At 32.8% G+C, this 14,063-nt stretch overlaps 1 protein-coding gene across 1 annotated transcript in view; it reads left to right on the top strand.

Moving 5' to 3' along the window:
• LOC141292115 (transcription factor 4-like) overlaps window positions 1–14,063 on the top strand; it is a 360,731-nt gene that overhangs the window by 329,384 nt on the left and 17,284 nt on the right. Inside the window, exon 7 of the mRNA XM_073824070.1 lies at window positions 8,952–9,010. Coding sequence (XP_073680171.1) covers window positions 8,952–9,010 — 59 coding nt within the window. The remainder of the gene's footprint in view (window positions 1–8,951; window positions 9,011–14,063) is intronic.

Raw genomic sequence — 14,063 nt, forward strand, 5'->3', positions numbered from 1 at the left:
ACTCAAATGGACGTGATGACAAGTCTAATTATGTGGTTTTGAGGTTAGAGAAGGTGTCTGTTTAGACTCTGTCAGAAAAACATTTAGACTCCCACTCCGAGCACTTTCGGATCTGATAATAACCCGCGCGTTCGAACCCGCAGAGTGTGTGTGGCGTTAAAAGGTTTTTGTGTAAGTTTTGGCTTTGAGACATGAAAAGCTCTTTGAGCGCTTCTTTAAAGATGAACTTGGCACGAGAACACAGTGGCACGTCCAACCCCCGAACCTCGACCTTGACCAATCAGGGCTCTCCAGAGTTGCCCGTGTGCCAGCTTCACTTTCATAATTCTATCAGAGACGCCGCAGCACTCCGGCTCGTCTTCCAAAACGCGCTACCTTGTCTTTTTTCCTCGTCAAACCTCACTGAAACTATTTTAAGCCGATGAGCTGCTAAATGCGTTTTGGCTTTTTCACATCGGAAATGTGCTGGAGCTCCTTCAGCCCACTGGAATCAGACGTAAACACTAAACAGCATCTTAAAAAATAACCCAGGCCGGTTACGCGTGTGGCTTTTGTGAGTGTCCTATATGTAAAGCTTATGCTCAAGAACATAAAGCTAAATAAAAACATAACCCGACATGATGCAAATTATATTGTAGAGCTTTCTTCATTCATAAGATTGTACATTATCTAACATTTGACCCAGACAAAGAAAAACACATTACCTTTGTGTATAGGAACATATTTTTTTGTCATTTTGAAATTAACACTGAAATTATAAATTATAAAGTTTTTATGGTATTATATTATTTTCGTTTTTCTTACTTTATATTTTATTCTACGTATGTATAATGTGATTTCCAAAAACATTTTCTTCTGTGTCAAATATAGAAATATCAGCCTGTCCATGCAAGTCTGAGCTGTGTTTTTTCTTCCATTATCTCTGCTGTAACGTGTTGTTTAAGGTACAGATATTAATTTAATATCTGACATCTCTCATAGCCGTATAACTGTGACTCCAGGAATATTTAGATTAGCTGTCAGACACTGTTAGTTACTGGAAAACCAGCGAGACAATCAGCAGTTAGAAAAGCACAGAAACGCTCACACAAATCTCTTTTTTCTCGCAGTAAATGTAAAGTCCGTCCTGTTTTTGCACCTGCTCGCAGAGACGTCAGTGTCATATGCGGCTTTATGTTTCTTTAAGCTTCTCGCACAGTAAGAATATAAGAAAAATGTCACTTTGTGTCTGTCTTTTATGATGTTTTGCTATTAGTAATTAGTGTCTTATATAAGAATTACATTGCATAATATCCCAGTTATTCATTTATACACATTTACATACAATCAGAAGCAAAGCAAATGTATAGAATTAATTATTTTTATTCATTTATTTAATTTCATATTATGCTCTTTTGCACTGAGCATAATTATTTTTTCTTCATTTCAACATAAACAAAAGCACTAATATGTACGCATTTGATTTTTGCACATCAAATGCGTTGTCAGTGCTGTCAGTCAGGATATTTGACTAATTTTCGCAGTGTTACTACGCCGCATTGAATGGAATAAAGGCGGTTGTTCTGCGTGCGGCCTGTGGCTTTGGCTGCGTTTCAAACGCGTCTCTCACGGTTGCGGTCTCGGCTGGGTTTCGTGGGCCTGCGGTCGGGTTTATGTGCTTTCCGTGGCCGCAGGTTGTGCTGCGGAGGGTCGGAGATGAAGGGCGGACTCGCTGCGTCTCCCCGGGGCGAGAGAAGCGTCCCTCCCGCCCGCCGCTCCGTGAGCGCAGACCACGCATCAAACAGGATTAAAACCAGAGGAAGCCCTGCCACGCTGGAGCCGTTCCATATTTGTTTTCCACATCGGGATGGGGAGAGCAAAACATTGTGTAGCTTAATTTTCTCCAAGAAATTGCCTGTCAAGAGACATCATTTCCAAATTATTGTTCATTATAAGCAGCCCTCAGCTGCCTAATAGTGCCACCGTCTCTTCCTCCGGTTATCCAAACTATAGATCCGGATGTCTTTTTTTTTTTCCCGGTACAACCCAAATGAGTGACATAAACATTTTTTTCAGCTTTTGTGTTTCAAACCTCTGAAATGGTGTTGCTGTTTTGTGTTTTTCAGGCTGAATGTTATGTTTAAAATGGAGGAAAGTCTCTATGAAATGCTTGTGGGTCGTTTAGCTTTAGGCCAAATGTGTGTCCGAGATTAGTGAATTACTTTTTTCTTAAGAAATTATTACTTTTATTCATCAATGATGCATTAAATTGATCAAAAGTGACAGTAAAGACATTTCTGTTTCAAATAAATTTCTATTCGCCAAAGATAAAAACGTGTTTTTCCACAAAAATATGAAGTAGCACAACTGTTTTGAACATTATAATCATTTGAGCAGCAAATCAGCATATTATAATCATTTCTAAAAGATCATGTGACACTGAATACTGGAGGAATGATGCTGAAAATTCAGCTTTGCATCACAGCTATAAATTACATTTTGCTATATTTTCACATAGAAAACAGTAATAGTATTTCACAATATTACTGTGTTTGCTTGATTTTATTCAGATAAATGCAACCTTTAAAAACATAAAGTGTACCAGTCCTAACTCTTTAAGCACTTAGGTCGATCTTGTCCATTATGAAAATATGTGATGACCTTTGACCTTTGCCCTCTTTATATGTTGTTGTTGTTTTTATTTGTGACTACATAAGTTGCATAAAAAAAAAGTCTAGGTAAGGCTTGGTTTGTACAAATGAGGTGATGCACCACATATGTAACTCTAAGTTGTGTATATATTTCATGGATTTTATTATTGATGGTTTCCTTTTTATTTATGCAACGATCATAAATTGCAGTAGAAATGCTTTGCATTGTTTGTCAAAATTATAAATGGATGTTGTAGAGACATTTAACATTATTGCACATCACAAAAACAACCCAAATTGTGACATAAAGAGGATTTTCCTCCCAAAATCTTTTTTTCCAGACTGTAACATGACAGTCTCTGTGCTCTGTCTTTATATCTGAAGTTGTACGTTTAATTTGTGTGTTGTGTGATGCTGTGGTTTGTGTGTACGGAGCAGCTGTCTGATGTTCATGTACTGAGACGCGTCCTGTCGATCGCATGTCGCTTTTTTGATGAACTGTTTCAGAAGGTTAAGCACATTTTTTATTCCGTCTCTCTTTGTCTCTCTTTCTGTCTTTCTCTCATCCCTGCCCCCCCCCCTAAAAACTCTGGCACGGATGAATCTGGCTGCGAGAAGCTGCGTGTGTGAGAAAGACGATTATGAGCGGCACCTTTCGCTCTGCTGATAACGGCCCGTTTCTGCGTTAATTCTACCTGCTTGATCTCGGTTTGGCAGCAAGACGGTCTCAATCGAGCCGCTTTGTGTTGTAATGATCACTTCTGAATGCAAATCAATGTTTTTTGCGGTTTAAGCTAAAGATGTGCCACTGCTTTGGTAGTGTGTTTTTTTACGCTGAGTTTGGCTCTGCGGTGCAGGCGTGCGGATGGATGTGATAGATTGAACTTAATCTTCATTTTGTCAACGCGATTTATTAGCGCAATGAGCTACAAGCCCAAACAAGGAAAATAGCTTGTTTTTGTGCTTCTCAGCAGTTTTTCCTGAGGAAAACATATGATGTCTGTATTTCGCATAACATGTACTAACGACAGCGATGATACGCAGCTGGTCCCGAGAAACTCCGGCGCAATGGAAACTCTGAATATAATCCATAATCTGCCGGTGTCGATGAGTCAGAGCGGGTTTGTCTTTGACTAGCTGATGATTATGAGCCAGTTATTATCCATAACAAAACCACTTATTCACGGGGCGCGTGTTCTCCCGTGTAATGAGGGGCTGTCATGCGTGTGCTGAAAACACCCTCATAGCCTGTCAAAACCGCAGAGAAACTTCAGCGTGACTCAGGCGTCCTCGCGCAAACAGCGGGAGAAATCAGCCCATGCTAAAAGTCAGAGATCAGAGCAAAACGATATTATTAGCGTTAAAATATCAGCGGATAAACAAAGACATGAGCTAATGAGGGAACATGAGAAACCAGCAGCAGATCAGTGATGTTTAAAAGCAGACATTAGTAGGACAAAAAGAAAGGGGCGGAAAATAAAGTCTTAAAATGTCAGGTTTATCAAATGTAAGGTTATAAAAAGTCTAAATTATCAGTATGTTAGAGGTCTTAAATCTAATATGAATGTGTGTAAGGATGTGATGTAATTAAATAAATTATAATTTATTTATTTAATTACATTTAATTAGATTTATTTAATTATAAATAAATAAATGTGATTTCTGCACATTTAATTGAAAAAAACATCCAATATTGGTCAGTCTCTCATACATATGTATTGATATCATGGCAAAAAAAAATATTTCAAAACATAATATGTAGTTGCAGTTACCCTGTTGAATTTTCTTGAGATATTAGGTTATTTTGCTTCTTTCAGGCTAGAGGAAAGACAATATCTAAAATACATCCATAAGCATTTATTTTTTTTGCACTTTATCTATTTGCGTCTGTAGATTTTGGTTGCAATCCATATTTTTAAAAAGTTTTTTCTCCACTTCGGCAGTACTCACACACACCAAAACTTAGAGTTTTATTCCTATCTCTATTCTGAAGGTTTTTACTGTGGGGTTTGTTCATAAATCAGTCGCCTTTATTTATGTAACATTTTATCCCTAAAAACATGGTGAAAATGTTTTTTTTTTTCTGACTGTTGACAGTGTTTTCTCATTTATGAAGTGATGAAATAAGAAATCCAAAATCCCTTCCATAAAAACATTTAACCCTAATATGTTAACAAAATGAAACAAGAGTTTTGCATCTTATTCAATATTCATATGCATTTTCTGTAAATCTGTGCAAATTAGTGCATATTTAATCAGACGATACCTCATTTTCATGTTTTAACATACTATTTCCGAAATTTTGTAATACAAAACAATTGTTTCAATCTACTGTATGGGAAAGTATGGTGACATCTGTTAGTTAACATTTTTACCCTGTTCACCTTGTCTTAAGTATAGATTAAGTATGGATTTCTTCTATATGGACGTATGGTATTATTTTAATGATACAGGTCTTAAATGTGATCTCAAAACTCTGCTACAAGCTAAAGAACAAACTAAAGTTAAAGCTGGCAAAAAAAGAGAGCGAGAGCTGTACACATCCAGCATCTGTGCTCAATGTGTGCGTTTTTCCGGAGTGATGTTCTGTCTGTGGCATTCCTGTCCTATTCCAGCTCTCTTCCGGATTTCGTTCCCACTTCCAGATTCACGGTCCTTTGGATTAGCAGGATTTATAAAGTTGTGTGTCTGGATCCAGCAACACGTCAGGATCTCTCAAGGAAACACAACAACTGTCTTCGGAAACTGTTAAACGTTCGTAAGAACAAGAAAGATGGTTTATTTCACTGATAAAACGGACAAGTCTTGGTGAATGTGATTCACATGTGATATTTGTCCGTGTTTGCGTGCCGTGTATGAAACATATTTTGGACATTCAGCATTTGTGTGCAGTCAAATGGACAGTGTTGAAATGAGCGCAGTGATGTTCATGTGTTTTGCATCGTGATTCAGATCAATGCAGCAGATTTTGCTGTGTGTTTAGACGCAGGTCATGCATGTGGTAGTTGTTGACGTTTGTTCTTGTTTGACCTTTGAGGATTCAACATGTTCTGGGACGCCACCTGGTAAATGTTCACAACAATGTTCAGAGTACAATGAATCCTGTGTGTGCAAGAGTTTATACTACTTCTATTTTATTTTGTGATTTTTTCATTTGCTCTGTGTTTTTTGTGCTTTTTCTTTTACTGATTCAGTACATGTATTCCCCATGGTGGAAAATTGAAAAATTCACTACGTTAACCATAGTTTTTTTGCCAAAATACCATAGTAAAAGTACAGTGCTGGCCAAGTTTTAGCATTAAAAATGAAAGAAAAATCACAATCATATTCAATTTGTACAACTAAGACTTACCATGGTCATTTTTTTGACCGATTAATGTTTTTACACTATTTATTAAAAAAAAAAAAAAAAGTTAGGTTTGGATCATGAAATAGCTTAATTTGGTGTCTTTATTCAGTTGGCCTGTATGGTAGTATGTACAGTACTTTGTTATACTCTGTGGTTACTGGTTATTGTTGAGGGATTTTATAAAATCATAGTGTTTGAAGGTTGACAGTAGTAAATAGCATTGTTGTCTTTATTCAGATGGGCGTTTGACAGATTAAACGTCTGTTTAACTGCTGTGTGTTTTTGTATAACTGCTGATGTATTTTTATCTTCATTTATGAAGATTTCAGAGTTTCAGTGTCTGAAGTTTGTTTTTTACTCTGGTTAACAAGGCAATATTTTTTAACGATAAGTGTTTGAAGGTTTACAGTAGTAAATACCTTTGTTTTCTTTTTTCAGTTGGGCTATTGATACATAAAACATTTTATTTAAGATGGATGTTTATAAAAAGCACCCGCTGAGATGTTCATCTTCATTTATGAGTTATAAAGATGGGTAATTTTGTGTCAAATCAAGCAAATTTCAAAAACTTCCCTGGCTCATATTTTAGATTTTGCTAATATTTATTCTAAAGAAAGATAGACATGTATAGTGATGAAAGCCAAAATATCAAATGTCATGGATGAATATTTACTGAGTAATCCACTATTTTGTAGAGGGAGGTCAAAATGGCAACTTTCACTTTAGATTCAGAGTCAAGTTACAGGGGGTTAAAAATGACTTCAGAAAGATGGCAGCATCATTATCTTATTTTTAAATAGAGATTGGTAGTTATTATAGTAAAATATGTTGCCCTTAGCAATCTTTGTTGCATTATGTTCCAATGGTGACCATTAAAAAATGGGGAAACAGCACTTTTCAAAGTTTTTCTCCAAAGTTTGCATGCCTGTAACTCAGGAAGTATTAAAGATATTTGAATGCCCTTTTAGATATTGGGTCTTAACAACGTTTTCTTTTAGCATCTTTTTTTTTAATGCTGTATGAGATTTGGTTCCAGAGATATTGGAATTTTGATATGGCTCCAGGAGTAAATCGTTAAGATGGACACATTTTCAGTGGTCAAAAACCAAATGTGAGTTAGTTTGAAAAAATACGATACTTATTTTCTTTTAAAAAGGAATTTCTAAAGAACAAATAATGTTAAAACTAGAGCTGTATCTCATTTCTTTCTGTCAAGACAACTGCATTGAACATACCAGTCTGAGTGCCATAAATATTATTTTTTCAAAGTTTGAGTGCCTATAACTCAAGAAGTATTAAAGGTATCACAGTATGATTTTAGATTCTAGTTCTTCATAAATATTTCTTTTAGAATCTTAATTTTCAAGACCCTTCATCATTTAGTCCCAGAGATATGGGAATCTCAATGTCTGAATTGTTGAATGTGACCCATTTTCAGTGCTTGAAAACCAAATGTTGGTCACTTTGTGTACAGCTGATACTTATTTTATTTAAAGATCAATGTCTTTGATAAAACTTGAATTGTTAATTTAAATTCTTAATATATGTATGTGTGTGTATTTACAATATATATACATAATAAATATACACAGTACATGCACATATTGTATGTACACATAAACTTTTATTTTGAATCGATTAATCGTGACTAATCGTTTTACAGCTCTAGATTTACTCTATGGATATTGTGGTAATTTTCTGAGTATAAATTTCGGTATTTGAAGGTTTACAGTAATAAATAGCTTTGTTTGACATATAAAAGTCAAGAAAACACAATTGCTTTCATCCTAATTAATGTTTTTTTTTTTAAATAACTAGTATGTTTTATTTTTGAGCAATTAGTATTAACAGATTTGCACTTTTAATGATTCTTCATGATTTTTTGTATCATTTATAATGTTATAATAATAGTACAGTATTTACTTTGTAAAAGAGTTTAAATTTAAGTACTTTGTTTACTCTATAGTTATTTTTGGGGGGGGGGGGATTGAAGAGTTTGAAGGTTTATATTAGTAAATAACGTTATTGTCTTTATACAAACAGGCTTCTGATGCATGAAACATCTATAACAACTGCTGCGATCTTCATCTTAATTCATGATGATTTTAGAGTAATTATGACTGTAGTATGTTTTTTGTTGGACTTCATGGTAACCATAGTACATTTTCGTGAGGTATGCCAATGACTTTCGTAATGAGCGTACTGAATAGCACCGTTGTCTTATTCCAAAGGCCTCTAGTCACAAACATTAAAGCGCATTTTGGATGTTTCAGAGACAGAGCTCAGGTCTGTCAGCACAGAAGCGCAGGAGAACATAAGCAGGACTCTGTAATTGGGCTCATTTGATCATGACTGGATGAGGTCACAAGACTTTAACAATATTTGCTGTGTGTGTGTGTGTGTGTGTGTGTGTGTGTGTGTGTGTGTGTGTGTGTGTGTGTTTGGCGGCGGTCCCGGCCCGGCCCAGTGCAGCTAAAGGCAGGACGCATTCAAGCATGTTCCTCTATATAATTAACAGCCTGTAGACGAGTGTTTGTGAGACTTTGAGAAGGTCTTTATTCCGCTAATACCAGATTTCACATGCCCGCTTGCTTCCAAAGGGGCCCGAACCGCTTGTCGTCGAGCTCCCTCGCACTTCTTTGTTCTCTTAACAGTCGCAACATCAGTAAAACAAAAAAAAAACAACTCAAACATCTTCGTTCTCTCAAACCAGAGCAAATAGTCGAAGCATTTGTCGTCAAAGCATTCGACAATAAAAACCTGAGCGTGTGATGTTTTCACGCCAGCTGTCCGTTTGCGCTCACCATGCGCAAATTTCTGAGTTTGTGTACTTGGTTGTTTTTTCAATTGCATTCTGTTTGTTTGGCTTGTCTTTGCAGGTTTAAAAGAGAGCATTAGAAGCATACTTTTAGTTTTAATTGAAGACAAATTTATTGATGTGCTAATGATCTGTTCTTTGTCTCTTTAAACAGGTAAAACGGATCGAGCGTCGTACTCATACGGACGGGACTCCAGCATTCACGGCTGTCAGGTAAGAGACCCACTCAAATGAGAATTACTGTAATAGTTGCTCTTTAACAGCTTAAGAGACTCAGTTGTCTCTCAGATGTTTCTCCGAAGGTGGGAGAAACAAAATCAGCCTTAAATGAGTTACCTGGTCATCATCTGGTAAGACTCTAGAGCTCTAAAATGAAGTGGAGCATTAAGTGAGAAATGTTTGAGCTTATATTTGATCTTTGACTTTGTATCTTGGCATATCTGGGCAGTGTTGGGGGTAACGCATTACAAGTAACGCAAGTTACGTAATAATATTACTTTTTCCAAGTAACTAGTGAAGTAACGCATTACTTTTTAATTGACAAGAAAATATCTGAGTTACTTTTTCAAATAAGTAACGCCAGTTACTTTTTCCGCCATTTATTGATTGAAAAGCTCTCCTGTCCCCATGTTGAGAGAAAACGTGAGTAAGATGTTACTTTAGTTCTAGAATAAATGTGAACATGCATTAATTCATCTCACTCACTAAAAACACAGATACAGTATTCCTCAAAATGAACAAAAACAGTCAAATTCAACGCAAACCTGCAATTAAATATGTTAAATAATACAAATATCCCTTTTTGTATTTAATCCCATTTTATTAACCGATGTCTTTGCTGCCGGCCTTCGATGATCCAATTCATCCATACTAATAAGCAAAAATTACTCAAGATAATCTAACATTTGTTTTCCTTATTTTATTGCTGAAGAGTTGAGATTTTATATTACATTTTTTATCTTTTTATATTAAAAACAAACAAGCAAGCCCTGCCCAGATTTAAAAAGTAACGCAAAAGTAATGTAACGGATTACTTTTCATAAAAAGTAACTAAGTAACGTAATTAGTTACTTTTTTAGGGAGTAACTCAATGTTGTAATGCATTACTTTTAAAAGTAACTTTCCCCAACACTGTACCTGAGCACATTTTGAGACGTTATTGAAAAGTCTTGACTATTGAAAATCTATCTACACTCTTAAAAATAAAGGTTCTTTAAAATGTTCTTCACAGCGATGCCATAGAAGAACCATTTTTGGTTCCACAAAGAACCATTAAGTCATCTATTTCTTACCTTTTTATAATTTGAAGAACCTTCTTTTGCCACAAAGAACCTTTTGTGAATCAGACCTTTATTTTTAAGAGTGTAGAGAAGACATGTGAGAGATTACTAGGAGAAACATCTGACAGGATTCCCGTAATACTTGAAAACCTGGACATTTCATATATAACATATTGATATATGTGACCCCGGACCACAAAACCAGTTATAAGGGTCAATTTTTAAAAAATAAATAAGCTTTCAATTGATGTATGGTTTGTTAGGATAGAACAATATTTGGCTGAGATACAACTATTTGAAAATCTGCAATCTGAGGGTGCAAAAAATTCTAAATATTGAGAAAATCGCCTTTAAAGTTGTTCAAATGAAGTTCTTAGCAATGCATATTACTAATCAAAAATGAAGTTTTGACATATTTATTTGCAAAATATCTGTATGGAACATGATACTTAATATCCTAATGATTTTTGGCATTGGGATCCACGGGGTCCAGGGTCACATATTTGATTAAAAGCCATAGAAAGGAACAAATCTTGCATGGAATGTACATTTTTTTCTAGTTATTTTGATTTTCTTTGGCTAGAAATGACTTATGACTTATTCAAATTAATGAGACTTTATTTATTTATTTTTAATCTTTTAGTCATCGCAAATGACTTGAAAAGTCTTAAAAAATATCATGCATTTTATATACGGGTCAAAGACGAAAAAGGGTAAGCATAAGCATAAAATAAAGTGTAATACTGCTTTAAATAGTTGTTTTTCCCAAAAAATATTAAAACCTTTTCTGTTTAATTTAATTGCATTTTTGTTTTTGTTTTTATGAGCAAAAAATAAATATCAAACATTTTTCCCCTAATTTGCAGATGACATCCACTAAAATGTCATTCAGTGTAACAATCTTGTCAGGCATATTTACAACAAAAATCAATTTATACCATTCATTTTTTTTTAATCTGCTATCCTAGGTTTTGCCCATTTGTCAGTAAGAATTTTTTACTAATTTAAAACACAATAAATTTTAATATGCTCCCTTATTCTTTTATATTAATATGTGCAAGTCAAATTTTTACAGAAATATTCTGTTACACTGAATGACAATGTAACATCATTTCAACCAAATTTTGACATTTTATTCTCCAATATATATATATATATATATATATATATATATATATATATATATATATATATATATATATATATATATATATAAAGCAATAAAAAATATTACTTAGAAAATGATTAAAACCATGTAATTGTGGGAATTCTGATTCACAGGAAGCTTTTAAGTCTCCAGTCTTAAGGTTTTAAAATCTCAGTGATGGCTGGAAGATCCTGAGATCATTTGTGATTTTTTTTCTTTTTTTCTTTTCCCAAAGGAAAACAGTTAGTAATGTCATTGTTGGGTTATTTGCGGCGCACATAGTTGTTCTGCGTCTCTTGATGTGAAATACATTGTAACTGTTCTATTTGAAGTAAATGGCAGCTGCTGGAGTTTCTGTAGTGGAATAAATAAATAAACAGGCGGTTTGTTTGCATTGCAGTCGTACCGTTAGCAGATGGCCTCTGTTAAAGCACATATATGAATTCCTGCAGATCACCGTGTGTGCGTGTGTGTGTGTGCGTGTACGATCTCTCACCAGCCCATCGTATTTATATTAGGAGACATATGGATGTTCAAACGGCACATACAACATCAAGAATAGACCTGTTTCGATTCAGCCGCTCCATCCTGCATTCATTTAGTTCGCTGTTTTTCATCTTCACCCAACAAAATTAGTTATGTATGAACGTGTGTGTATGTATGCATGCATTTACTTATTTGGGTATTTATTAGTATATATTAATAAAAATATATAAAATCTATTAATAATAAAAAAAACATATTTTTTATTTATAATTAGAATCTCAAGTAAAGTTGAAAATATATTTGTCTAATATTTTTAGTGAAAAAAAATAAATTATAAATACATTTAATCATTTAATTGAAATTTTCATATTTATGTTAAATTATATATTTTTATATTTTATATATTAAATATTTTTTGGATTTTTATTTAAATATATTATATATTAAAGTACGTTAATAATATATTTGAATTTTTTTTTTTTTTTAATTTAATGTCATTTTATGCAGCTTCACGGTTGTTTTGACTGATTATTGTAGTAAATTATTTTTCTAACAAAAAATGTTTAGAAAATATTTTTGGGGGATTTATGTATATATAATTATCAAAATAATTATCAAATAAAATGTAAAAATATATGAACTTTTTTATTTAAAAAGAAAAAAAAAAAATATATATATATATATATATATATATATATATTTTTTTTTTTTTTTTTTTTTTTTTTATTAAAAAAATCATATATTTTTTAATTTTATTTGATAATAATTTTTTTATAAAATATTTTTTTAATGTTTAAAAAATACATATATAATACATATATTTTATATATATTTTTTCATATATTTAAAATTTTTTATTTGATACAATTATGATGTTAAAATATATATATATATATATATATATATATATATATATATATATATATATATATATCTGACTGATTATTTTCGTCTCTTTTTTTTTGGTTACTCTAACAAACTGATCCATGTTCTGAAAGCGTCACTGCATTTAATTCTTCAGAAAGTCAAATGATGGACTTAAAGTGACTCTCGCTTCTAGTGAGAAAGTGTTTTAACATCCATAAAATGACACGCATCACGTCGAAGTCATAAGAATGGCAGTTGTGGAGACGCTCCTAATTAATCCAGCATGCAAATGCAGTCTGAAGTGCTGTGATTGGTGTTAAAATGTAAATTGTTGAGGTCCGTGAGTTTGTGGAAAGTTTTCTCACTCGTCGGGTTTGCGGGTCGCCAGCAGGGTCTTCAGAACCGCAGCTCGCGCTCAAATTAATCTTTCCTGACAGTTTACAAGACGAAGCCATCAGAGTACCGGCAGACTGACGGGATGTGAGTGACAGAACAGTGTAACACATCCGACAGCGTTTGTGTTGCTTTAAAATCCTGCGCCGACTGGAATTCTGGGAAGGTGGGGGAATTATAGGCAGAAACCTTAAGATGAAATTCCTCCTCGATATCACTCAGAGACGATCCTCATCAGCCTTCATCAGATCATCATGCTCTCATTTATCCTCTCTATATTGTTTTTAAAATAAAGTAGGGTTTAAAGCAGTCATCACTATTACTATTGCTCATAGGGTTAGTAATATACTGCATAACCCTAAAAATTGAAATAATGTTTAAAAAATAAGTAAAGTAAAATAATGGAAGGGGTTATTATTTTTATTTTATTTTATTTTATTTTATTTTATTTTATTTTATTTTATTTTATTTTATTTTATTTTATTTTATTTTATTTTATTTTATTTTATTTTATTTTATTTTTGCATACAGAATTTAGTTAATGCCTTTTAAGTTCCAGTTCAACTCCTGAATTTAAATTAAAATAAATACATTTTACTACATTTTACTTATTGTATTTACTTACTTATTTATTTTACATATTTATTTATATTATTTATTTATGTATTTTTAAATGAAAAAAATATATATATTATTTATTATTTACATATTTATTTGTTTATTATTATAATTATTATATTTTTTAAATAAATTATATACTTTTAATTAAAACATAAAATATATTTAAAAATAAATAAATAAATTTGATTGTATATATTATTATTTATTGTTTATGTATTTATTTATTTTAGTGCATCATTCAGAATTTAATTATAATTGATAATGTCTTTCAAATTCCAAAGAAAAGAAATAAAATACTTCTTTTTTAACATTGTTTTATTTTATTTTATTTTTTATTTTTAGAGTTGTGCATCTTTCAGAATTTAATCGATAATACCTTTCAAATTTCAATTCCAATGAAAACATATAATATACTTTGTTTCCTTAACATTTATTCAATTGTTAATGCCTTTCAATTTCAGTTTAATTCCTG

Source organism: Garra rufa, chromosome 19 (genome assembly GCF_049309525.1).
Source record: "Garra rufa chromosome 19, GarRuf1.0, whole genome shotgun sequence".
Taxonomy (NCBI): domain Eukaryota; kingdom Metazoa; phylum Chordata; class Actinopteri; order Cypriniformes; family Cyprinidae; genus Garra; species Garra rufa.